This window comes from Vipera ursinii (genome assembly GCF_947247035.1).
Source record: "Vipera ursinii genome assembly, chromosome: 3".
Classification (NCBI taxonomy): Eukaryota; Metazoa; Chordata; class Lepidosauria; order Squamata; family Viperidae; genus Vipera; species Vipera ursinii.
In genome coordinates, this window is record NC_139516.1 from 126,423,858 (window position 1) to 126,451,792 (window position 27,935).

At 38.0% G+C, this 27,935-nt stretch overlaps 1 protein-coding gene across 1 annotated transcript; it reads right to left on the reverse strand.

Annotated features, from left to right (window-relative positions):
• Positions 1–8,483: 8,483 nt before the first annotated feature.
• On the reverse strand, positions 8,484–27,847 carry LOC310637434 (sodium-dependent neutral amino acid transporter B(0)AT1-like; the record flags this gene model as incomplete). The annotated part of the gene is made up of 12 exons (XM_083357846.1): positions 8,484–8,696; positions 10,264–10,426; positions 11,083–11,242; positions 11,826–12,030; positions 12,808–12,964; positions 13,291–13,419; positions 15,090–15,202; positions 16,677–16,787; positions 17,495–17,676; positions 19,827–19,964; positions 21,208–21,348; positions 27,646–27,847. The coding sequence occupies 12 exons, from the start codon at positions 27,845–27,847 to the stop codon at positions 8,484–8,486; spliced, it is 1,914 nt and encodes a 637-aa protein (XP_083213972.1).
• Positions 27,848–27,935: the final 88 nt, after the last annotated feature.

Consider the following 27,935-nt stretch of genomic DNA (forward strand, 5'->3'; position numbering starts at 1 on the left):
TGGTTGCTTCAAACCTATTGGCTGCTGCCTAGGGGCTAGACTATATATTGCGGCTAGTTACAACCCAATCCTCAGTCAGATTCTGCAAGGAAATAAACATGAGTTTTCCTGAACTCACTTGCCTCGTCTTCATTCCTGCGCCAAAGAACCTGCTACACAATACTGGCAACGAAGGTGGGATCCTGCTTCCTTGAAAAAAGAGCTGAAGTCTACGAGGGGAAGGCAGCACACGCCAGAGGGAAAAGGCATTTTCCCCCCTTCCTCAAGGTCGGCTAGCAAGCTACGCTAGCGACCTCGTGCTCAGTGGACTCATTCCCTGAGCCTGGGAAGCAGGATCGGAAGAAACCGCAGGAACCAGCAGAGACAGAATGCCGAAGGTCAGAAGACTTCGAGAATTCGATGTGAAGCACCCAGAGGAATGGCCATCCTATTTGTTCCAGGTAGAAAACTACCTCCGGGCAAACCAGATTGCAGAAGAAGGACTGAAGGCCGCAATGCTACTCTGCCTTTGTGGCCCAGCAACCTTTGATTTGGCCGAGAACCTCTTCGCTCTGACACCGATAGAATCGGTCTCCTACGCAGACCTCAGAAAGAAGCTAACCGAACATTTTCAGCCCAAGATGTCTGAGATAGCATGGTGTTTCAAGTTTAACCAGAGAGTGCACCAACCCAGTGAATCAGGTTCAGAATTCATCACGGGCCTGAGGCAGGCTGCATGCCTTTGTAAATTTTCAAATTTAGAAGAGAGACTACGAGACTGGCTCGTCTGCGGCCTACGGAACCAAACACTTCAACAAAGACCCTTTGCCAAACTGAACTTAACATTTTCAGAAGCACAAGATGAAGTAATGGCCGACGAAGCCTCCGGGGGGGCAGTTCAAATAGTACAGCCTGCCAAAACGACAAAGCATGAAGAAACGGTCCACCACGGGGACGCCAATCACCCCGAAGAGTCTTCCAAGGAAGAAGAGCCTGAAATCAACAGACTCCAAAAGCAACCCAACGCGTAACACTGCAACAGCCAGCAGCAAGAGAACACTTATAAGGCAGTTCTCTTACCTAGATGTAAAGGGTGCGGCAGCAAACATGTTCACGCCGATTGCAGATTCCAATCAGCCACGTGCAGAGCTTGCGGCAGGACAGACCACATCGCAGTGGTTTGCAGAGCCCACTAGAGGGACCGGCCACCCAAACACCAGTCGGAACAACCAACTAGGAGAGGTACTGGAGCTCAGGGTCCGGTTAGTGTGAGGTTTTTCAGAAGCCGTAGAAGTGTGTGCCGCACTGGGGACCGATGCCCCCTCAAACCTAAACTTAGACTCCTGGTAGAGCTACAAGGAGTTCCTTGTAAAATGGAATTGGACTCTGGCTTTGCAGTCTCCATTATTTCTCAAGATACTTTTGATTTCATGTGTAGGCACAGTAACAATTGGGCCAAACTGAGGCCCTCAGACATAATTCTAACTGATTTCAAAATGCTCAAGTTAAAGCTAAGGGAGAAGCCACTTTGACTGTAAAATTTAAGGGGTTTTATGGGCACCTGGATGTCATAGTAGTAGGGGGCCAGAGAACGAGTCTCATTGGACTCGATTGGTTTGATGCCTTAGGTATTCAGATTACTGGTATCAACTGGACACAAACTGCAGACTTCTCATCAGTGTGTGAGGACTATGCAGACATTTTTGATTCAACCCTAGGAACATACACAGGCCCACCTACCTCATTTAAGCTAGATCCCAATGTAGTTCCAATCAGGGTCAAACCTCGAAGGGTCCCCTTTGCCTTAAAACATAAAATTGATTCAGAAATTGACAAGCTTGTAGAGCAGGGCGTTTTACAGCCAGTCGATGGAGGGGAGTGGGAAACTCCTATAGTCACCCCACTTAAAGCCAACTGGGAAATTCACATTTGCACTGATTATAAATGCACTCTAAATAAAGCCCTCAAGCAACATGCTTACCTGGTTCCAGTGGTCAACCACATTTTAGCCTCTTTGCAAGGGGGTACTATTTTTGCCAAACTAGATTTAGCACAGGTCTATCAGCAATTGCCGGTTGATCAAAGTAAAATGCTTACAGTTTGGAGTCAGTGTTGCCCCAGGCATATTCCAGGGGATCATGGAACGCACACTTAAAGGCATTCAGGGCGTCTGCCCTTATTTTGATGATGTTCTTATAGCTGGGGAAAACCCAGAAGTGTTAGCCAGAAGGCTCAGGGCTGTTCTACAGAGGCTTCACGAAGTAGGCCTCAAATTAAAAAAGAGCAAGTGTAGTATTGGGGTTCCTTCAACAGAATTCCTGGGATTTAGAATTGATGCTAACGGTATTCACCCTGCTGAATCCAAAGTGAAGGTGTTGTGATTCAGGGTCAGCCTGTGGGTTCGGCAGTTGGGTCGGATGATTCAGAGGAGGAGGAGGGGGGTGTTGGAGACCTTGCTGAGGATAGTATTGAGGCTCCACAGAGCCCTCAGCCAGGCCTCTCCCATCTGGTCACGATGCAGACCCAGCTGTGTGAGAAAGAAAATATAATAATATGGTAAAGAAAAAGAAATATATGAAGAGATTTCCCCCTGTATCACAAGAAATATAAACAATTTTAGTAACTCATCACCTTCTCTTAAAATATAGCCAATGATCTCATATCCCACCTCTTATCTGTAGTCAAATCCCATAAAACTTAATCATTTCAGTTCTGATGTCAGCAAAAGTCCATTAAGGGTTATCAGAGATGACAATATATCTGATTTAAGCTTGGGCAAATAAATTAACTTTATAGTCCTTCCTTTTATTTCTAACAATCTTAACCTTTAGTTCTTTTAAATAATCTTCTAAAACTTGATTTCTTTTCATTTTTTTGTCCCTTGCCTCAAAATTCTTCAATTCTTTAACAAGCCTCTTTTGTAAATCCAATATAGGAAAATTATCCAGATCATTATCTTGGTTTTTTATTAAACCAATTAAGTTGGTTTAATTATTAAGACAGTAGCTTTTTCCATCTTTTTAAATTTATTTTCAAATTAATTTCAATCATTTCAGGGCAAAAACTGCTTGTTCTTCAATAACATCATTTAAACAGTATCTATAGGGGTACTCTTAAAATTAATTTATGGGCCCATTGTTCAAAAATATCCTTCAATATGACCAATGATAAAATATTTTGCTTCATTCTAGATTTGTAAGTTGAATTTGAATGTCTTTCCCCTTTATTTGTAATCTTTAATTCTTTTCCAATAGTGTCCACTTTTTAAAAGTTTTATCTTACCACAACTTACTATAAAGAATTCAAAACAAAAGCATGAGAAGGATTCTTTATAATGAATTCCAAAATATTACTTCAAATTTATCTGGATCCTTAGTCTGTTTGTAACTTGCTAAAAACGAAAGTTTTAATCACCCCTTTGTTGTTTATTTCAGGAAAAAAAATTAATTCCTTAAACTTCTTTCACTAAGGATAGAAGGAATCCCATCTAGTGCTGTAAAATTTGTTGATCCAAAAATCCTAATAGCTGAAAAGCAGTTAATAAGCAATTTCCAAAATTGATTAGAAAAAGAAGTAGGGGAATCCAGTGTCATTTCAAAGGTGCTGGCCACAGTTTTACCAAGATAATTATTCTTTCATCTCCCACAGCTGAAAACCCACCAGAGACTGCACTCTCCATATCTGGAGAAGAGTTAGGAAGACTCTGTAGAGGTTCTGACAGAGACAAATAAAGCAGAACTCTGAGGCTTGCAAGTCCTCAAAGAAGTATCGGCACTTCAAAAGTGAAACCAAGTCTGAAGTGATGCATAACAAATCCCACCCCTTACCTTATGCAAGCAACTGCATTTCCCCATAAAGCTTGTTGGCGGGCTTTTCATGAAACACCCAGCCTGCAGTCTCGGGAGCAGCTGATGACCTTGGTTCCCATGAGAGAAAGTCTGAGAGAAAAAGTCTGTTTTGTCTAGCGCAACACCTGGCAGCTCCCCCTCCCTCCGTGCTATGTGTCAACTAGAAATTCTAAAGTTGAAAGATTCCTTGGCTCTTCATTGCGCTGTGGTCATCAGTTCCACTTTTCATAGAGCCATTTTCAGCTCTCCATTTCTTTCCCAGAAGAAATTTTGTGTACAGCTATTTTTTGGTATAATGTACAGCTTTTTCTGCATGAACACACATCCTGACTGGCAGGATTGACTCTCACATGGAGGGTTTCTATATCTATGGAAAATAGCAAATCTAAACCACTTTGTTATTTTGTTTCATCAGTAGATATGTAGTAGTAGTGTAGTACTTTCACACATAATATACAGTAGCAACTGGCTATGTCTGTTTACTGATGTTTATTAAATAAGTGAGCCACCTTTTTCACCAAATAGTTTAGAGCATTGGTTAAGATTATCCCATTTTAGGATTCACTGCTAATCCTTGAAAGCGAATTAGGCTATTAACAAATAGTAAATGGTCAAAGGTCATACCTTTGAGTTGGATCTCTTCACTACAAAATTCAACTCTTTGGCTACAAGACCACAATAGCCCACTCAAACTAAGTACATAAAACAGTACATACTCAGACAAATAAAAAACTGTGGGCAATTGAATTGTAATCTAATGCAGTATGGGTTGCTTCCATTCTGCCGTGCAAGCTAGTTTAGAAGATTCGATACCAGCTCATATAGTTCTGCCTTCCAAAAATGCAAGCAACTGCATTTCCCCATACAGCTTGTTGGCGGGCTTTTCATGAAACACCCAGCCTGCAGTCTTGGGAGCAGCTGATGACCTTGGTTCCCATGAGAGAAAGTCTGAGAGAAAAAGTCTGTTTTGTCTAGCGCAACACCTGGCAGCCCCCCTCCCTCCGTGCTATGTGTCAACTAGAAATTCTAAAGTTGAAAGACTCCTTGGCTCTTCATTGCACTGTGGTCATCAGTTCCACTTTTCATAGAGCCATTTTCAGCTAGTTTAGAAGATTCGATACCAGCTCATATAGTTCTGCCTTCCAAAAATTGTAATTACTGTCTCTCTTCAGTATCAGCCGTCTAAGACAGCTGTCCTAATCTGTATAATGAAAAGAGAAACATTGAGTCTCTAAGATCAGTGGAAGCTACATGGAAAGCATTTACTCTTTTTCTTCCCCTGTCTCCAATGCACAGTCCATCACAAGATTGAAATCTCATAGGCCATTCCAGCTATTCACTTAACATCTACCCACTTTAGCCCTGAGAATGCCTGTGGCCTTAGAACGATACAGTGATCCCTCTATCAAACCAACTGGTTTTTACCTGCCTCGCTCTGTCAGGATGAAATTGAACAGAATTAGGTGTGACACTGGAAGAAGTGCCTCTGCCCTGTATCAGTGGGGATGGAAAGATTCCCCTTGTAGAGATTGTGGTGCTGATATGCAAACTATTAAACATGTTGTGCAAAATTGCCCATGACATGCATTTTCTGATTCCCTAGAAGATCTGCATGAAGCAATGCAGAGGCAATCACCTGGATAGCTGAATTGGCATTCAGTTATAAGGCCACTGCTGTACCCCCTCCCCTTTTGTATACAATTACATGGATTGTGTGTATGTGCTTACTTTTTTTGGTCATGTTCTCATCATACGCTAAATAATAATCCCCTCTCCCCAGTATTCAGAGCAAATATCTCATATTGTTCCTTTCATAGTGTTCACCATAGTCGCGTTATAGGTTCACCTATTTGAAATATCTTTAGGTGCTGCAGGAACAACCTAAGGCAGAGTAGTTCTGTTGCAGGAAAAAAAAACCAACAGAAATGTGGATTACTTTGCAAAATATCAAAAGCGTGATGTCATAATCTTATTCTATATTAAAATGTGGGCAAAGATTTTTGGTTGTTTTGAATAATAGTTTCAAATCTACAGGAAATCTTACAGATGTACTGTAATCATGGTTCCAACTCGTGGTGGTCAAAAAAATCGTTTTTATCATAGGAAGACAAGAAATTCAAACACGGGCAAGGCAAAGAGAAGGCTACCTCCACAGACCCTAAATAAATGTTTGTATTTGTTTACTTGGGCACATCTTGAACTAGACTTTGTTCAGCAGTTTCTTCCCCTGAAAGAGACAAAGCTGTTTCTGAATTTTTCACACATTTTTTTTAAAGAATAAAACATTGATGGGTCAGTCCCAATTCAGGTTAATAGGGCACAAGGGGTCGAGTCATCAGCCAACACTTTGTGGGGTGCCACAGGGCTTGGTACTTTCTCCGTTCCTTTTTAACATCTACATGAAACCATTGGGTGAGATCATCCAACAGCATGGGATAAGATGTCAACAGTATGCGGACGGTACACAGCTCCACATCTACATCTCTGGTGATCCAAGGGATGCTGTAACTGCCCTTTTTGAGTGCCTGGAGGCTGTAAGTGTCTGTATGGGTGACAACAGTCTGCAGTTGAACCCAGGCAAGATGGCGTGGCTGTGGGTACAAGGGACCTCTGGATCCAGTGGTTTATCATTAATTCTGGATGGGGTTGCACTAATCCAGACAGATCTAGTGCATAATTTGGGAGTCCTCCTGCTGAAACAGCAGGTGGCAGTCATGGCTAGGAGGGCATTTGCACAATTTGCTTTGTGCAACAGTTGCACCCTTACCTGGATACTGAGGCCCTGAGCATGATCACTCATTCCCTAGTCATCTCTCAGCTGTATTTCTGCAATGCACTCTACATGAAGCTATCCTTGGTGGAGCAGTGGGCTAATGCCTCCTTAAGTAACACCAGCTGCGTGAAATTAGTGCAGGTTCGCATCCCACCAGGCTCAAGGTTGACTCAGCCTTCCATCCTTCCAAGGTAGGTAAAATGAGGACCCAGATTGTTGGGGGCAATTAAGCTGACTTTGTAATAATGCCGCTTGGGGTGTGTATGAAAGCCCTAATAAGCAGGCATATACATAGAATGAAGGCTACTGCTAAGCTTGTAAGCCGCCCTGAGTCTTCGGAGAAGGGCGGGATACAAATGGAATTTAAAAAAAAAATCCTTGAAGAGTATTTGAAAGCTACAGGTGGCGCAGAATGCAGCAACGCTCACAGTTCTGGGGGCTCCTAGGGCTGCACATTATAACACTGTTACTGCTCAAGCTGAATTGGCTGCCAATTTGCTTCCTGATCCAATTCAAGGTATTGGATGATACCTTTAAAGATCTACATGGCACGAGTCCATGGTATCTGAGGAGCCATCTCTCCCCAATGAGACAAGCCTGTCCCTCTTGTGCCAGCAGAAAAAGGCCTGCTATGCATCCCTTCTGTTAAGGAAGCAGGCAGGATCAAGGAGAACAGCCTTTTCTGCTGTGGCCCCATCCCCGTGGAACATTCTACAACCAGAGGTGAGAACTGCCCCCTCTCTTTTGACCTTCTGGAAGATATCAAAATGTGGGTTTGCTGGTTGGCCTGGGGCCCTGAGGGGGGCGGTCACCACTGGAGGTGGCTGATGGGGCTAGAAAACCTTATTATGAATGAAGGAAAATATATGTGTTTAAAATATTGCAGGATCCAATCGGTCAGCCACGGGGACCAGAGGTTTAGTTTTCTGAGCTTTTGGATTTGTGCTGGAGCCCATCCTCAGAGGACCTGTCTCTACCGGAATGTATCTGACAGAATGGGTCAGCCCAGATTGGATCCTGTAAGAAGACCTCATCGCTATCCTATCAGTCTCTTGGTGCGTTTTTTTAGTGATGTTTTTAATAATATTTTAATGTTGGTTTGTTTTTATCTGTTCATATTTTACTATTTTGCACTCGTTTGTTTCTCTAATTCAGACATGTCAAACACAAGGCCCGGGGGCCGGATCCGGCCCGCGAAGTGATTTCATGCGGCCCGCAAAGCCATCCTGGAAACAGTGAGGGAAAGCCCCCACTGCCTTGGCCCTGGCCCAGAGACCCTCCTCCTGCCAGAGACCCCCAGATCTGTCCCACTCCTGCCCAGGCCCCCATAGGCACCCTTGATGCGAACGATGTAGAGCTGACCACGCCCACCCAGCAGGTCATACGCACTCTAGCCATGCCCACCCAGTAGGCCATGCCCACCCAGGCCACACCCACCCGGCCCCCTGAGGGCAGCTGCAATGCTGATGCGGCCCTCAATGAAATTGAGTTTGACACCCCTGCTCTAATTTGTAAGCTGCCCAGAGTCACCTTGTAGGGGAGATAGGCAGCATAGAAATTTAAAAATAAACAAACAAACATACAAATAAATAAATAAAGCACTTTCTTCTGCAAGTATAATTTGTTTAATAATACAATATATTATCTGAACATAAAACTGGTATCTGTGCAACATGGTGGTGCTCAGAGGGGGGGGGAAACAGTACCTCAGATACATCTTTGATATCTGTATTAACCATTTTCTAACACAGCAAATGCTGTCAGAATGAGAAGATATTAGTTCCCATTTAGGCTTTGAAACATCTCTGGTCGAAGCAGGGAGACATCTACTTTTTACCACTTCTCACTGAAAGTCTTTGTATGCCAAATGTTTGGAGACTCAGCTATGCTGTATTCTTCAGCTCCCCATTTATTGATATTTCTGATATGGCATTGACCAAATCTTGCTGTCCAGGATCTTCTCCCTTGAAGTAATTTCGGATAACTTTGTATATGGCATAGCCAGGAATAACCAAGCTAGGTACACCTGCGAGGATTACAATGATGACATAAACCCAGTCAGGATAAGCCATTGACTTTGATTTTGGGAAGTTCTCCTGTCATTAAAAAGAAAGAGAAAGAGATGAGTAATTGGGAGACAGAGAAGTAAGGATCTTAGATACATTCACATTAGAAACACTGACTCAACGATGTATTCCTTGGCAATAATTCCTTATGTTATTATTGAAGGAAATAGAATAGAACATAACCAGACATTTCAAGATTTGGGAATAGTTTACAATTCCTTGGGAACTTGGAAAACACACTATGAGGCCATTATCCAAACATTAAAAACTTCAATGCCTATCAGAAAGATCTCTCTTTTAACCAAAGAAGAATTAATAACAGTATCTTCAAAAGTTTTTGAAAAATTCTTGATGCAAATTCCATATGGGACCAAGGAGAGAATATATACAGAGAACTACATAGTAGATATAGCGCAAACAAAATTCTCCAGGGCCCATTCACATTACCCATAGTCATGGATCTAATGTTCACTCAGACTGAAGATTAGGATGCTTATAATTGAAGTTCAAAGGTTGGAGACAAATGATCAGTTATTGGATTAAGAACCAGTTTTTACACGTACATTTATTATTTTTAGGTCCAGCAGATGATTGCAACTTGAACTGGGAAACAGCAGTTGCACAGAAATTAATGTGAAATTGATTTTTAAGAGAATTTCTAATACATCCACTGAGTATGACCAAGCTAAACATTTGCACTCATGTATTTTTTCAATGATCTCTGTAAGAGTTATATTTTGCCCCTCTGAATCATTACTCAAATAGAAAGGATTAGTTCTTTGTTAAGTTTATTCTTTCATACTTAAAACATTATATGACCCTATCTGTTGGCAAACAACACACAGGAAGGAATAGAAATATCAAAGAAACTTCCAAGTATAACTACAGTTTTATGGAGGAATATATTTTTGTAAATTTGCTGATCCTTGGTTGAAAAGACATGTCCTTATACAGAAGCATGTAGCAGAGTAGGGAAAACCTGGAATTTCACCATCAGCACTATTCAAAGCATACATCCAAATTTCTCAAACTCTGCTCAATTATTCTTCAGTTTGGATCAGCCATAGGCAGAAACCTGTACTTTGATCTATCCTGCTCAGTTATTGGCTGCCTGGCTGGCAACACAATTCCAATTTTAGAAAAAGTTCTTTTCCCACAAACTTTTGATTGAGGAAACCAGATATTGAACCTAGGACCTTTTGCATGCAAGTCACGCTTTTTTATAATTGAGACAGAGATTTTTGCCCATTTCTTCCATTTTTTAACCTCCCAAAACTATTGTTACCTATATTATTCCAGACAATTTTTAAAAAATTTCCTGTAATGATTCTGTGGTGTCCTACAAAGGCAACTGAGTTTTCTTGCAGTGGAGACATGCTTCAATAAAAGTAAAGGATCAGACTTTTTGCTTGCAACTAGCAACTAATCATATTAAAACAGCTAATTCATTTCCTTGGGGATAATTTTTTTAATTTTTTTAATTTTTTTGCTTATTTTTCTTTGCAAAAATCTCCAGCAAATAGTAAAACATGAAAAATGACAAGCTTTTAATATTGGATGCAATTTGGAAAATGTTTCCTTGAACATATGTACTTACATAACTGGGATCCCAGGTGATGTATTCTAAATTTTCACTCACTTTCACCACAAAGTAAAAGAAGAAGATAACTAACATGATGATGGGGCTGATAACTCTCCAAGTGGCTTGCCAGAAAATATTGGGTTTGTGCCCAATCATGAACTTAATGTCATCATTAAATCTGGTAATGAAAAGAGAATGGAAAAATATGAGTCTGATGGTACATGAAGTCTAATAAGCGGATACCTAGCATGTGTTAATGGGCCATCACAATAAAAAAAACCTGCTCATGTCGCATGAAGTGAAGTGGTTTTCAACAGAAGCTGTTTACACACTCGGATGATGCTCAGTGACTGTAGCAAAATCTAGTTCTGTATCTGTTTGTTCAGCACTTAGTCAAAGGCAGGCCATTTTGAGAAATTGGAAACCCACCAAATCTCTTGGGTTACGAAATGATAAAAATTGGTAGAGATGATAACAGGTATATCCAGGTCCTAACTAAAAGGAAACTTAAAGCGATAGGTTGGGTTACTACTATTGAGAAACCAAATTAACTTTATATATTTATATACACATGTGGAAAGAAAAAAAAATTCCATGTATGGAAATTTAACTTTTTCAAAGGTTATAAGTAAAATAAACTTTAAACAGTACAGCGTACATTGGTAGTTTTTTTTTAAGATTAAAAATAGCGCACATAAATTCTCTTAAATTTTTAAAACACTGCTTTTCTTTTCTTTTTTAAGGATGGGAAAAAGGTGGTTTGTTTAAGCTTGTTGTGAAACTTCCCAGTTATTGACTGCCTAATAAAAAGATGCTTTATGTACTTTGTCTTACCTGTCTATCCCATATATGTAGACAACTGAAAACATCTCACAAAAGGCTATTATCAACAAGGGGATGGATCCAGCAAAGCTATCAAAAAGAGCCAACCAATAGTTACCAGATCTCAGCACAAAAATAATGGCAATCAAGAAAGATCCCAAACAAATCAGGCCTGTAAATAAATAAACAAAAAACAGAAGGATTAAGAAATCTTGTCAATACATGAATCTTCTTGAGACATGAATTTCACTCCATGTTTCAAGCAAGGGGATAATAGGCATATCAAACAAGTCCTTTTAATCAGTGTTAAACCACATTATTTCCTAGCCCAGGCTGCTCTTCGAATTCAACCACCTTGTCCCTAGGAGTAGGCATAAAATCAAGGAATAGTCATCAGATTGAAAGATTGCTGCTTTCTGAATTCAACCACTTACCTCTCAGACAGAATGATCCAGCTTAAAAGTGAGCTATGTTCAGTGCTACAAACACTCTTCAGCATCGTCCATCAGCGGCATTCAGCAGCTAGTGGTATATTTGATTTCTCTTTTCTCAATCTACTGCTCTATTAAGTTTCTGAGCAAGTGTCAAACTGACTGTGCAATTACCATCTTATCTTTAAAACCATGATTAATTATTCATGATAAAGCTAAACTTCACATCTCTTTTAAAAAGTCCATATACCTGCAATCGACCCAGGTTGCAACCAGGACAAGCTATCACCTCTGTCTCTGGTGATATAACCATTTTCAGCTTACCTGTAATAACTTCTTTAGGCCATTTTTTAGGTATAACTCTGAGATCTTGCAGGGGGACCAGCACACCTTCCATATTCCCAAACATAGATGATAAACCCAAGCAGAACAACATGATAAAAAAGAGGATTGACCAGAGTGGAGAGATGGGCATCTTGGTGATGGCTTCGGTGAAGACAATAAATGCTAAACCAGTTCCTTCAACTCCCTACATAGTTTTCAAATCAGAGAAAGAAGATATATAAAATATTAGGCTATTACTGCACTCATTTTCAAATCTATTTATTCGTCTGATATATCTATTGATCTTTCAAATATATTAAATTAGTCCATATTTAAATCTATATAATCTTCCTCTTTATGCGGAAGGGATTGTAAATAGTTAAAATAAACAAACAACATTATCATCCTAATCTGCTTGTCTAGATTATTATTTACTGGCTTGGCTCTTTCCCTCCTTAGCTGTCCCATTGTTCTATTAAGGTTATAAATTGTTTGGCAGTGTATAAATAAAAAATCAGATTTAATATTCCATCTTTTTTACACAGCTGGGCAGTAGATGGAAACCACAATTAATCTTGTTAATTCAAGTCTAATCCCCATTTAACAAAGGTTAGCTAAAATGAAAAACCAGTTTGCTCTGTTTATTATTTTGACCTAAATCCTTCCTTTCTATCTTTAGAACACACAAGGCCCATTTAGATCATTGTCTGCATTATCTAGATCAGCATTAGCCATGCTAAATGCATAGTTTACCAATTGCTAAATTGCTGAATAAGAAAGAGATGGACAAAGATGAAACATAATTCACAGAAAACATAATCTGAAAATTCTAAGCATTAGATTAAAAAAATAACCAGTAAATGATTATTAAAAACCCCAAATTTCTCATACATTCAATGTTCAAAAATGCAGTTTTAAGTGACATTAGTCCTTCCTATCATTCTAACCCAGCAAATGTATATGCCCTATATGATCATCTTACATCACTTAAAAATGCATCCAAGTCACAAGTTTCAAACTTCAGGGTTGAAAAGATTTCTTTTTGTGTCGTGTTATACCAATCTTGCATCTCTACAAAATTGTTCTCAGTTATGTTACCATCAGGCAAATCAAATGCATTTGTCAGAGTGAGGATATTTCTGCAAATGATAAAAGAAAATAGACATTTTTTCCCAGTGTTATAAACAGGGCTACAGTCAAACAAATATTCCCAATTGCCATTTCTTTTATGATACTGAGGAAGATTGAGGATAAAAGTTCACATTTGGTCTAATCTATCAATAAATATGAACCATGAACAATATTCCGTAAGTTTTGATGTCCGTTGCTAGCCCCCATCCCATTTCATCATCCATTCCACATCACCTGTATTGTTAATTGTTGCTGTAGTTGGAGTTTATGTTAGACTAACAACCCTCTTTCAATCAGTAATAATATACTAACTAGGAAATAAAGCACAACTCACCTGCTGTAGCAATCATCATATCTTTCTGTTGCTCTGAATCCAATGATTGAATATATGACTGTGGCTGCATAAATGGATGTGAAGCCATTTATCATAGAAATGATCACAGCATCCTTCTCACAATTATTGCTATAAACAAAAACAAGGAAGGCAGCTGACTTTTCATAATAGTCTCCAAGTGTTAGTGTCTATCTATCTTGTCAGCTTACAATATTAAAAAATAAAACTATATAAACAGAATGCTACAAAACTTTAAGATACCAAATATAACATACAAAATATGATAGTTAAAAGATGGGAAGGGAGGGAATAGGATGATCAGAGAGGGAGGTGGAATGTGATATTAATCTATAAATCCCCTCCAACATGAAGACCCACCTCTTAAAGAAGGATGTTAGTCTTGTACCCAGGAAATCGAATTTTAGATCTCCATTCAAGTATGAGGTACGCTGCATTTCTCAGTCTTATGTATCTGACAGTTATTCAGACAATAAAATGCAGGGAGGATAACACTATTTGAGATCTGCATGCACAGACATAGGACTTTTGATATATTCCCAATGCTATATTAAGACTTTTGTGATAATACGTCTGTATGATATCATTATCGCAGAAATATTAATCATTTCTGACAGCCTCAAGTTGGTCTTGTTAATACAAAAAATATCCATATATCAGTTCACATGTTGCATAAACCATAAGGTGGTGTTTTTTTCTCTTGGCGTGCTGACTAAACTTAGCCATTCTGACTTTTTTTTCTGTCACACACAAACATCAATAGAAGTACCTCTTTCTACACAAAGCTGTCCAGCCATTATTCAACCCTTTCTGTAACAGTTTATATAGAAACTGCTTTCAGTATGATCTGCAGGTGTGATTATTAGCATTCTGATTAGCTAATTTTATTTTATTTTATTTTATTTTAAAATTACTAGCAAGCAGGGAAAGGACCAATTTCATGCTTTATTTCTTACCAGCATGGCAGTTAATTACTGGAGGACAGAAAGGAATGGGGAACTTACAAATCTGGAGAGCAAATTGGAAGGAAATAGGGGTGGGAAAGCATGAACTTGTTGAATTTAACAGAACAGTCCTGCATAAGCAAAGCAGCTTTTGAAGATGTCCAGTCTATTGAAGGAACTGATAAATGGGTCAGAATAAAAACTATTTTTTTCAAGCCAAGAAAAAAAATAAAAATGGAAATTGTTCAGGCAAAGCTGAGGGCTGAGTCAAGAAAATGTCATATAGATTTGGAGTAGACATGAAAGAAAGGCAGAAAGGAAGGAAGGAAGGAAGGAAGGAAGGAAGGAAGGAAGGAAGGAAGGAAGGAAGGAAGGAAGGAAGGAAGAAAGAAAGAAAGAAAGAAAGAAAGAAAGAAAGAAAGAAAAGCTTTCTGAGTTCTTTCCATTTGTTTTTATTCACAAAAAGGGTAGAATTGGCTGTTAGAGGGCAAAACAACAACAGCAAATACAGATAGCTTTTAAAAAGGATTTGACAAATATGTGTAAATAAAGTAAAAAATGAGCATATATGTATACAGATCAGGGCAAACAGTCTCAAACCCCAGTTGCTAAAGTATCTCCACAGGAGAACATTGTTGAGTTCATCTACTCTTTTGGGATTTCTTCTAAACAGCCACGTTGGAAACTCTAGGGATGTTCTAAATAATTTCTTGGTCTGGGTCAGCAGCCATCATATGACGAATAAGATTGGGAGCCTTGTTTGTCTCACCAAAACTATTATTTCAAATTATATCCCTAATCCAAGAATTATCCCATTTTGCATAATAAGCAACTCACTGGACTGAATTATAACTAGAGAATGAGATGAGGCCTCCAAAGGCAAGGGAAAAAGAATAGAACACTTGGGCTCCAGCATCTAACCAGGTGACGGGGTTCGCCAATTCAGCCACCTGAGGAGGAAGAAGAAGGAGAAAAAAAAGTTTTAAAACTTAAGCCACATGACATCTGTACATAAAAGCACATTGTATGGAAACAATGCCCTTGAGTGCGCAATTTATTCATTTACAAGAATTTGTGGAAGGGGAATCCTTCACCCTCCCCGCATTAAGACCATCTTATTCCTGTGGAGGGTGGGTGCAAGATGTAACCTGGATCATGGCTCAAGAACAAGGAGATGATTGTTGAGTACCAATCTATCTACAATCTGTCGATATCGGATAAGCGGCATAGTTTGTACAGACAGATAAAGGAAAGCATTTCCGCATAGTTGGTTAAGCCAAAGTTGGCCAATATAAACTTTCCCTTTAAAAATGAGTGTTCACCATTTCCACCCATTTCTGTCAATGTGGTCCTCCAAGGATAGAGAAAAGGGCTGTTCTCACGTCTTTAAATTTCCTCGTTTTTTTTAAAGCTAGATATGGCAGAATTTGAAATAATTACATGCAACTCATGTTTATTTCTACTAAGGTGACAACTCTCTTGTGTTTATAAAAACATGGACATTATTAGGAGCCCTGGGTACTAGACTCATCTCTGTGCAAATACTTTCCTGGAAACATTCCATTTCTTGATTTAATGTGCATTTATATCAGATGGACACAATTTGATGGCATGGGCCACAATTAATAATTCTTGAGGGTTGCAGGCATTTATCTGGTGATGACAGGATATCACTTGAAGAGGCAACATTGAAATTAGGGTTCTAGATTGTTTTAGAGAGGAAAGAAGGTTTAAGGTAGGAATGAGAATGAGAAACCCATAGGAGACTGTCTGCTGTCAACTCTTTTTAAAAGTTCCTGTGACTTACTATTGAAATGTAAGTTTGGCAGTGTGAAATCCTGGTACTTTGTACAACCCTGATTCTTTCTCTCACACACATGCGAGAGAAAAGAATAAAATAATAATAGCATGCACATTCCAACAAATGGCTATTTCCTGTTAGAACTTGAAAAGAACTCATAAACTGTATGACTTACAGTATAGAATTTCTTGCAAGAATCGAAATAACGTCATCTTTGTAGGGTTTTTTTTCTAATTTCAGTGCAATTTGACTCAGAAAGACAAGCTGGGCTTAGCATCACAAAATAATTAATCATGTTCTATTCATCAATTTTCTTAGGTCAGATGCAAAAGCATTCCAACTCTGAACTGCCTTTTATAAAAATTGTCTCAAGTTTGCCAAAGCAAAAGCTTCACAAATGAAGATCCAATCTTCATAAGTGAGGAAAGATGTTCCTTCAACATGCAAATGCCCCAGTAATACATTAAACCAGGGAACAATGACCAACAATATTTCTCTTATTTAAAGGACTGGTAATAATAAGAAAAACAGTGCAAACTGTATTAGAATTGGAATGATCACAACTCTTCTGATGTTAATTTAATAACATTTTTATTTTCTTGAAACACAAAAATAATACTTACTTCTGGTGTAAAAAGAAAAACAATACCATTGGTAGCTCCTTTCAGAGTCAAGCCACGGATCAGGAAAATGGTGAGGACAACATATGGAAGGGTTGAAGTCACATATACTGCCTGAGGAAGAATATGTACAACTGAGAATTGTAATATCTACATCACAAAATACTATTCACAGGCCTCCCGATAATTTCAGGTTGCAAGATACAAGAGGCATGGTCCTTTCGATGGTGATCACAATAGCTCTAGAACAGGGGTAAAATAAGAACCATAGTAATAAGGTCACATAGGAAAGGAATTGTGTCTAGAAGTAACTTCTCCCCTTCCACTTAACTAGATGTTACCATGGAAGGTGGGACATAGAAGCAACTCCCCCATAAATGACATTTTTTTCTGAAGTAACATCACATGTAAAGTAGCTCACTAGCCCTTCAATGTCTCTACAGTTTACAGCTCCCTTGTTGTGACGTTCAGGTTTTTATTAAGAGCACAACCAGACGTTATGTGGTAAGAGAATGCTGAGATTGGGAAAATATGTAGTGGAGATCTGGCAGGCAGCAAGGAGAATATCTTGCCCTTCCTTGGCTCACTTATTTTTCTCCAATAATTGGTCTCTATTCCTACCACATTAAGTCTCCCACCCAGTATTGAAACTAAGCTGTTTTCCAATTTCTAAACACAAGCTGCAAGGAAATGGTTGTGAAGGGGCCATTTGATATGTTTTTTCTCAAAGAAAATGTTATGGATCATTTGCAACAGCAATTCCGGTAAGAATAGCAAATATAAAGAGCATTTTCCCCTCTAAGCAAAAAAGACTGAGGTACCTTTCCTGTTGTTTCAATGCCTCTGATCGTGCATACATACAGCACTGCCCAGGCACAAACCAAGCAGAGCAAAAGCCACCATTGTACACTCCCAGAATCGTCAATGGAACTGGTGATGTTTAAGGTCTTCCTGTACCAAAAATAATCCACTGGAGAGCTCTTTGCACATTCCTCTGTGAAGCCTGAAAACAGGAAGACATTCAACGACCTGTGCCAGGCTTTCCTTTTTTTTTTAAAGCAGCAGCTTATGAGTTTGGCGTAGAAAGAAAACAGTCATCAATTCAGATATGTTCAGAGGAACTGAATTTAAGATTAGGGCTGTAGAGCACTGAGCAATTAATAATTTGAACAAAGTCGGCTGCATAGGTTTTAAAAGAAAAACATTGACTTTTTTTACACTTAAAATATTGGAGAACCCATAAATTTCAAGAGCCAGTATTAAGCTCAGTTTGCTAAAATTATACCTGCCTTGAAGGTCTTCCAAAGCATAAGAAGGCCTAAGAATAGGAAAACGCTGGTGATGCATTGCCTTTAGGAAATAATTTCAGATGAGGTTTGCTGTTATGAAAAAAAAGTTATAGCACATAGAAGAGCATCTTCCATTTATGTTCCAAAATATATGTGCATGATTGTATGGATCTGCTTGTAAAATAATAACCAAATCATCCTAGCATATTTTATATACCTCATTTAATATGGCCTTAAGCCTCACAGTCAACCGAAGATGACAGAATAAAACAAGCTGCTTCATGTAGCACAACAAAGAAAGTATATTGTGATAAAGAGAGAACATATTGTTCAAACAATGAAGCAATCTAGTACTTGTAAAATGCTATCAGTTATAGCTTTTGCCAAAGTCTACTTGAGTCTACTTCATGTAGCACAATGTCTTGGATGGCACTGGTTGAACCATGGCCTGAGTGAAGAAATCTGGTTGTATTTGATTCCTATCAATTGGAAACAGCAACCATCTGTATGGTGGCAGAATTTGGGGATCACCGTGCTATGTGGTCATTTTCTGGACTGAAGGGCTGTGAGGTTTGTGGATGTATTCAACTGAAATATATTCTCAATAATGCTAACATTTTTTGTAGTGTCCCCTTAGAAATCACACGGTAATGCTGCCTTGGATTTTTTTTAAGCTATCAAAGCATTTAAGCAGATTACTTTATTCAACTTGTGTGACTTTCAATTAATTCTATTAACCTATATTTACAGGGATTAAAGAACCACACTAAGAAATCATACCTTCTCTATGATTCAGTGTTTCAGTGAGGGTCTGTGTATCTCAGTGTCAGCACCTTTAAACCACATGGATTTGGTTGAAGTCCATACAGCTGCTGAGTTGCTGAGGCTGAGACACATGATTTTAGGTGAGGTCAGACAGCATCTGAAAATTATATTTCTCTCTTACTTAAATGGTAACTTTCCTGTTACATTGCACAAGCCTTGTCAGTTCATGCACTGTTATATTTTAAACCAATTTATTAAAACTAGAATTAGCCAGTTTGTTATTAACTCATTAATCAATAGTCCCTCTTCAAAGAAGTGTGGCATTCTATGACCTAAGCAACATATTTTGAACAGAAAGGAATGAAGGCAATGATGAAATGACTTACATAGTGCTGTTAATATGCAAACATGAATTGTTGTAATAAACCATTTGAAGAGACTTTAAAATCCCATTTTTTTCAGAATGCTTTTCAAAGGCATAACTCCTGTAGGACTCTGCACTATGTACTGTCAATTGCACAATGTCAGTGCTTTAAAATACCTAAGCTTATCAATTACGCTATTTATATAATTGTAAAAAACAGTGCTATAGCAATCAATCACTTGCATCTTCCTGCAGTTTTGCTTTGTAAATGCAAGGCAGCAACTTAGTGTAGATCAGGTAGAAATTTATCAGAAAGATTTCATTTGATATATTCAGGGTAATGTTGCAAAAAGGCAATGTCTTTCAGAACATATATAATATTATTTATCAGAAACTTCAGCCACTACCCAAAATATTACCAACACACACTAAGTAGATACCAATATCTGCCCGGCCCTTTATTCATTATGCCAGATGAGACACACCTGGATACCAAAGTCCAGATTTAATTGCCATAATGCGAAGGATTCAGCAATAGAATGAGATGTTTCTATTACTTTTACTGATAATAGCAAGCCTTTCATAGGATAGTATAATCAATCCAGAAGATTTGGTCAAAAGTCTTGAATGTTATGGGAGGGGGGGGGAGAATAATAAAATATACATTATATTTTCCCATTATTTCCTCAGCGAAGCCTTCTTAGCTGGAATAAGCATCCCGTTCATAGCCTGTACCTGTTCTGTTGTCATTAAGTGGACATTCGCTCCAGGGCAGTGGCTCTTGAAAGGAGTTGAAGAAGTACCACATCACCCAGGCTATAATTGTGTTGTAGTATAATCCCACCAGAAAGGAGACAAACATTGCTGCTATACCTATAGGAAGAGAGGAAAAACTTTAAGCAGAGCTTATTCGGTACAATTTAAAAAATAAGAACTTCAGCCCCATTCCTTGCATAGAATCAATTAGTAAATAATTTATGCTATCTAGAAAGATGCTGAGACAAGAGTCTTTTGATGGGTTTGCATGGTAATAAAGACAGCATATTTTCCACCATTATAATCAGTGGTATTTACAGACTTTGGTGCTCTAAAACTGACCCTATGGAATTTTTTTTCCTTAATATTTCATCAGATTGCATAAAACAGGCTGCAGTCTCAGAATATATATCTTGGAATACTAATACAGCAATAGGTTGTAAGTGGAACTGCAGTAGAATTTAACCCATCAAAAACTGCATTTTCTTTGAATAGTCACTTTCTGTATTCTAGCATGGAGGAGCTGCTGTAAATGGAAAATATACAACTATTTTAATTCACCATTTTAGGAGCATTTATTTCTAGAGAACATTAAAAAAAATTACTGGTTGGTGATAAACCCTTGTCCATTGCTAATCGAGATAAAATTATGTTAAAAATAGTTCAGTGAATGGGCTGGAAATTTTAGGTTAGATTCTACTTTTAATGCTAACAGTTTATTTTTTAAAAATTATCATGGTATTATAATTCAGCAATCATTTTTGGTTAAAATAGTAATTCGAATGTAGCATTTCAAATAGCTAGAAAAGCACTGTTGCTGTAAATTAAAAGGATTTTAAATAGTGTTCACCACAAAGATAAAAATAAATCTTTTGTATATTAAATATAGAAAATAATTTTCCAAATTATAATAATTTAAGCTGCCCCTCCATCTATTATTTCCCATGTCAAAACCATTATTTTGAAAAACAGAGCAATAGCTAGAACTTCAACAGTCATGGAGACTTCATTATTATTTCATCCTGTGAACTTTCTCCAGTTACAAAAAAATCCAAACATGTTGGGGAAATGTTTAACAGATAAGGATACCTTATCATTAATATGCAAGAAAACAATACCCAGCTGATTAAGCAAACTTCAAATATAACATTTGTAATACAATATAACTTTGTTTAGCTTTTCTACTTCAGCATTTTGCCAATCCTTATTGATCAAATTATTCTTCTAATGTTCATTTCTTGTTTCAGTTAAAATTTCAACTTCACTTGTTCTTTCAGTTGGTGAAGCACCTGTGATGCTGAGCTACCAGAGTGGATTAAAAGATCTTTATTACTTGGTCAAATTATTTTCCAAAACTTACCTACTCCCTTCAGAGTCGGATGGATAGAACTCCAGACTCCCACGCTACCTTTTCTGAGTCTCTGTCCAATGGCAAATTCAAGATGGAGCAATGGGATGCCTTCCAGGACCAGTAAGATGAGAAAAGGGATCATAAAAGCCCCTGTGGAATTATAATCAAACTGAGTATATTTGGTATAAAACTGGCCTAAAGTGGGCAGAGGAGTGGATTTATTGATCATGAGAAATGATGAAAGACAGGAAAAAATTTCTGGTGAATTCTATTCTGAATCTTCTCTAGTTTGAAAGAAAATAAATTACTATGGTACTTTATAAGAGCATTTGGTGTATTATCTGTGCATGCAGCCTACTACAAGCATGATTGTAAATAATAAAAGGATCCTTCAGAGTTATTCCTAAAGGCCTCAATATAATAATAATAATAATAATAATAATAATAATAATAATAATAATAATAATAATAATAATATCATCATCATCATCTGCAGTGCAGTCTTCATTTCAGTGGCATGCTTGAAAAAAAATCAAAAAATAGCCTTTTCTGCTACTTTAGTTCTTTTCCTATGAGAAGTTCTCTGTTGCTCTCTACTGACTCAGGTTATCCATTTACAAAGAACATCAGTATCATAACATCCTGGGAGTAGGAATAATAATTTTATTTGTATACCGCCCTTCTCCCGAAGGACTCAGGGCGGTGAACAAGGCAATACATGTTAAAAGACAAAATACAAAAATTAAAAGAGATTAAACAAGTGCCCAAAACTATAACAGTAGGTTAAAATACATAAAACCCGACCCCATCCCATCAGGCCAGGCCAGCTTGTTCGAACAGATAAGTCTTTAGATCGCGCCGGAAGGAGCGGAGGTCAGGCGCCATCCGGAGCTCAACCGGAAGATGGTTCCATAAATCCAGCGCACCCACAGAGAACGCCCTCCCCCTGGGGGCCACCAGTCGGCATTCTTTGACCGGTGGCACCCTGAGGAGGCCCTCTCTGTGGGAGCGTACTGGGCGGAGGGAAGTTGATGCTGGCTGCAGGTGGAACAAATCGGGGGCGGGGGGGAAGGCAAAAATAGGTCAGTGGGATTGGGAAATGTAAGAAAAAGGACATGAATTTTGCTTTTCTCTTCTTTTTTTAGTACAGTATGCGTCCCTCAGAGAACTGATTTCTGTTTTCCTTCTCTTCCTGAATCTAATACCTTTCAGATTAATGGGGCAGGGAGGATAGGAAGTGAAATCCAGCAATGCATTATGTTGAATAACGCATCTTATCTTTTCCAGTCAACTTTATGCTCAGGGAATATATATTCTTTTCAAGTATACTGTCCTATAAAATATATAGCAAAGGGGACAAGAGTGATCCATAATGTCAGTGAACATGCACATATTCTTTACTGCCAAGGTACAATGTTATGCAGCCTTCATTACAAATATATATATGATAAGATGTCCATTTTAAGAATTTACTTAAATTCCTCAAATTCTCAATCAAGAACATTGAATAAAATCCATTTGGTGATTCGGGGAACTGTTTGTTTAAAAAATTTAGTTGAACTTGGGGACATTAGCAGTACTATGCCGCCAGCCCTTGAGCTAAGCAATTGTGGCCTACTACACATCATGCTTTGCAGCTATGGCTTTATTTGGACCCCTAATTCCAAAGCTTCTTCATTAATGTGCCTGCTTATGCTTGCTTACTAATTCATCTGCAAGGTGGCACTATTAACCAGAAAGCATCTGGTTTAGTAATGACAAAGGAATGACAGTGTGGATATGGCAACGATGGCAATTTGTTGTTGTTTTTTCTTCACAACAAACATTAGCTTTGATTTTTTTTTTTTTTGCTTCAAGCTATAGTAAGGGAAAAGGGCAAAATTAATTTCCCATCTCTGTTCTGATCCTATGGGAGATGTTTTGGAATAGATGCTTTAGAACATGTGGGAGCGTGAATGCAGTATATATCTGCATCCCATTAAAGCCCAATCTGTTTTCCAGGATTGAATGGCTATCTTAATGATTTCCCAATGGGTACAGCATTTGTACTTCCAGATTTTTTATTTTTTTTAATTTAGAATTTAAATTCAGTTTCAGAATCTAATCCGCAGGACTGCACAATATCATGCCAAAATACAGATGAAGTTTCTGTTTTAAAAGGAACCATGTTATATCAGAAAAGAAGACTAAACTGAAATATTTTTTTGGAATAAATAAAAGACAAAAGCATGAATAATATCAGACACTACAGGTCAGTGAATACTTGATTCTTGATTCACCTTTCCAGTCATCCCTTTCCTGGCTCTCCCTCTTGTTATTGTAATACTGTATCTCTTTGGCATAGTTTTTGAATTTCTTCTGCTTTCAGTTCTCTATAGAAAATTTGAGTAACAAACAATTTATGGAAAGTAAAAATGAACAAAATAAAACTAGTTTGATATGGAGTAAACTTGGAAGAAAGAAAATGGAGAGCTGAAGTTAAACTGGTTTAAAAATGAATTACTGAACTGTTAATAAGATTCAAGTTGTACCTGCATCTCAGATTTATCGCCTTTATGCTTAGGGTACTGAAATGATTTTGTTAAGTGCTCATATCGGTATCTGAAATATGATATAAATAACCCCCAAGACCTCCTGTTTAGTATTTATTCAGTATATTTCATTTGATTGGTCTCCTGCCTTTCTATTCATATGAACATGCAAGGTATACAACATCAAAAATACAAACATCACAACCATAATTTAAATGGTATTAAAATAATTAACAATGATGAAGTCCAGATGGTGTAGTAGGGGAAAGTGCTCTCTAATGTGTCCAACAAATAGGGCTCTAAAAGCAGGGGAGTGTTTATTAAAAAATTTCTTGCATATTTTAACGACTAAAAAGATTCATAAAGGGATACTCCAAGGGTAGTCAGAACTTTTTAGTGTTTTAAAAGTTAATGTTACCATCACCTTAACTTGTGTGCAAAAAAAACCTCAAACACTTGGCAATCAGTGTGATCTTTTAAAACAGTGATAATATAACTACTTGTCCTGGTGAGCAATTTAACTCCCCCATTTTGTACAGGTTGAAACTTCCAAACACTCCTCAAAAGGGTTATCTCCATGTAAATTGTATAACAATAAAGGCCAAGGTGTGAATAAATGTTATGAAATCCAATCAGCTCAGGAACAAACATACAGTTGCACAAGCATGCTCTTTGCTACAATTGTCATTGGGGAATCCAGGAACAACTCAAGATCAAGAAGGAATCCCAAACAGTGCACTTACACTGTTTGGGAGAACATATCTGTGCATCAGTCCTTAAAGCCATAAATTTGACAACGGAGGCAATAGAACAGAATGTCACTTTTCTTACTAACTACATCTAGAATTCAAACAAGATGGCAGCGGGGTCAAATATTATTCTTTCAATCACCCTTGCTAGAAACAAACCAACAGGAAAAACTGAACTATTGAGGGTTGAGGGTCGGTGCTGTCTCTGATTGGCTCATTGGCTGTGCAGTTGATTTGGGTCACCCACACCTGACCCCTCACAAGATCTACTGACCCATCACAAGATCTACTGAACACACAAAGCCATTATAAACAGAAGAACACTATGATATCCCCTAAACTCCGTAGATGATGTTACCTAGCCTGGTAACAAAATGTTCGGAAACCAACCCATAAGCTCAAAGAATGGACCTTCATTCTCAAGTTAAAGAGTGACAAGATGAAAAGGTGAAATAAATTGCAGCTGATGTAAATATGGAAAAATAAAGACATTGTGGATTATAAAACAGAGATGGAAGCCAGAGTAGGAATACAAATGATAAGCCAAGAGGTTAAAAAGACTTGGGCAAGGATTTATCACTGGATTTACAAAAGAAGGTTTATAAAGCCTTGAAGAAATCTTTGAAATAGGATAAAGTAAGTTTGAATGGAGATTCAATACTATGACAGAACTCAATGAATTTAAGGTCAAGATGGTTAGAAGCAAAAGAAAGGAATATAACGTTGACTTGTTTGAACAATGTTAAAATATTTCTATAAAATTCTGGACATGTTTTATGGGCTTTTTGCTGATAATTTGCGTTGTACAATGTCCTGTATGTAATTTGCATGATGTTAATTGGCATAACTGATATAAAAGCATTAGTGATGCAATTACTATTCTGAACCGATTTTTTTTTTAAAAAATAGAAACTACAGCACGAGATCACTTTAAAATATTCCATTAACGTTACTTGGCTGCAAAGCCTAAATGGATAGAATAAAAATGCCTGAACGAAAGCTTCCAAAATGCTAGGTTACAGTTTGAAATAACAGCGTACAGGTTCACTGATGGGGCAGCCAATTTCTATATACATAACTGAAAAAAGCAAATACTCGTACGAAACCAACCCCAAGAGTTATCAAATAAAAGCTAAGTTATTGTCAAGGTCCTCTTTCTACCACCACCACCCTTAAATTTTGCCAAACTGCATGGTTTAAGCCAGGGGTAGGCAACCTTGGCTCTTTTATGACTCGTGGACCTCAACTCCCAGAATTCCTGAGCCAGCTGGCTCAGGAATTCTGGGAGTTGAAGTCCACGAGTCATAAAAGAGCCAAGGTTGCCTACCTCTGGTTTAAGCCATACCCAGGCTGATTCCTATGAAATTGTGCCAGCTACCAAAAAGACTGAAACAGGCATCCAATTTCTATCCCCTGTTGAACTTGGGGAAACCCACTGATGTACATCTTTCCAGTCTAGCAAGAAAAGGAAGAGAAGAGTGGCAAGGAGAATTCTTTCCATTTCTGGAAACAGAAAATAATTTGGAAGCAATATAGTGAGCATTCATCCCCAATGTTAATAAACGCTCAAAACTCATGTTATATTGATATCGGTACTAATCTGCTTGCAATTATTTTACTGACTGATTGGATTTATAATTCACCACTGTTCTGAGTACTTTTCTGATGGAACAAAATGTGAAAGCCAAATGGAACAAAAATGACAAAAACACATTAAAAATGTTGACTGCAAAAATGAAAGTGCATTTATTATTAAGAGTAGACATTAAGAGTAGTTGTAGTAGTCTACTATAACAGTTATGTTTGCCATCTGAAGGAAGTCTAACATCCTCCTTGTTTTTTTCAAAGAAAAGATCTGATCTGATTCCATAGATGGTGGTTGCTGTTTTCCCTGCCTTCAAGTTATCTTGACTACTGGTGACTACATGGACAAGCTCTTACCGTATTTTCCGGTGTATAAGACGACTTTTTAACCCATGAAAATCACCTCAAAAGTTGGGGGGTCGTCTTATACACCCAGTCGTCTTATACGCCGGAAAATATGGTACATTTTTCTTGGCACTATTTTTTAGAAGTGGTTTGGCACTGCCTTCTTCTGGGGGCTGAAAAAGAGTGACTGGCAGAAAGTGTTCCCTCTGGCTTCATGCCTTAGACAAGACCAAAACTCATGGTCTCTCAGTTTCTAATCCAATGCTTTTAATCGCTGTATCAACTGGGCTTTGACACTGTTGGGGATAGTAATAATTTGTAGTTATGGAGCCATCTGTAAACTATATTCAACTCCATTACACTGAACTGCAAACAGATGGAAAGAAAGGGCACAACAGCTGGCCAAGCACTAATGGATTTGAAAAGGCAAGAAATACGAAGCAGACATAATGAGCAGAAATATTCCAGAATGTGGATATGCTATTAGTGTTTTTCATGAAGTACAGAAGGAGATTCATTTGCTCAATTTATCGGTCTTAAAATATTATAAATGATATTATAAAGAGATTATAAAAGTTATCTCTTATCCCAAGATGTTGGAACTGATCATAAAAGCTTTTTCGAATTACGTAAAGATGCCATGCCAGAGGGATAGCTAAAAGACATGCCTACAATTGTTGGTGAAAACAAACAACTTAATTTTTCACAATGAACAAATTTCACAGAGCAATTTTTATTTTCTCATGTTTGCAGGTAACAAAGTAATATTTTTGCCCATTTATAGACATGAATGAAAGAGGGGGAAGAAAGAGAGAGAGAAATTGGAAGAAAGTTTTGGCTGACATTCTTGATTTTCTAAGAATTCCTAGAATGGATCTTTCTATGTTAAAGTCACTAATAAAACCCCATGCACTGAATTTAGCAGACTTCATTCTCAGTAAATAAAATGATACAAAACCATCTTTTGCATCTCTCTCTCTTCTCCAAGATCATAGCAGTGAAGATGCCTCACAGGCAGGTAATGAGATAAGTTCAAATGGAAAGCCAGTTTCAGAGAACCACAACTGGGTCTCTCAATCTCCCAAGAAACAAGATAATGTTCCCTTAAACTCTGACTTTTTCTTCTTTTTGCTGTTGTGATATCACAGTGATATATGGTGAAAAATATATTATTACCATATAAGTAGTTTCCATCAAATCAATGTTAATTTTGAGGATTGAAGGGATCACAAACATACCTCCTCCGTGGCTCTGGCAGAGATAGGGGAAGCGCCATACATTGCCCAAGCCTACACAAAACCCGATACAGGTGAGCATGTATTGTGCTTTATTGTCCCATTTGGGTCTTGAGTCTGCTTCTGTGGCCTCTATCGTTTCTAGTTCCTTGTGAGAAGGTATTCTCAAATCCAGACCAGGATTTGGCAGCTGAAGTTTTACCATGGCTGGATCGTTCTCGTACACAGATCTGCCACAGGTTAGTGGGCTAGACAAAAAAGGAAGCTTTAGCTGCCAGCTTCCACTCTTTATA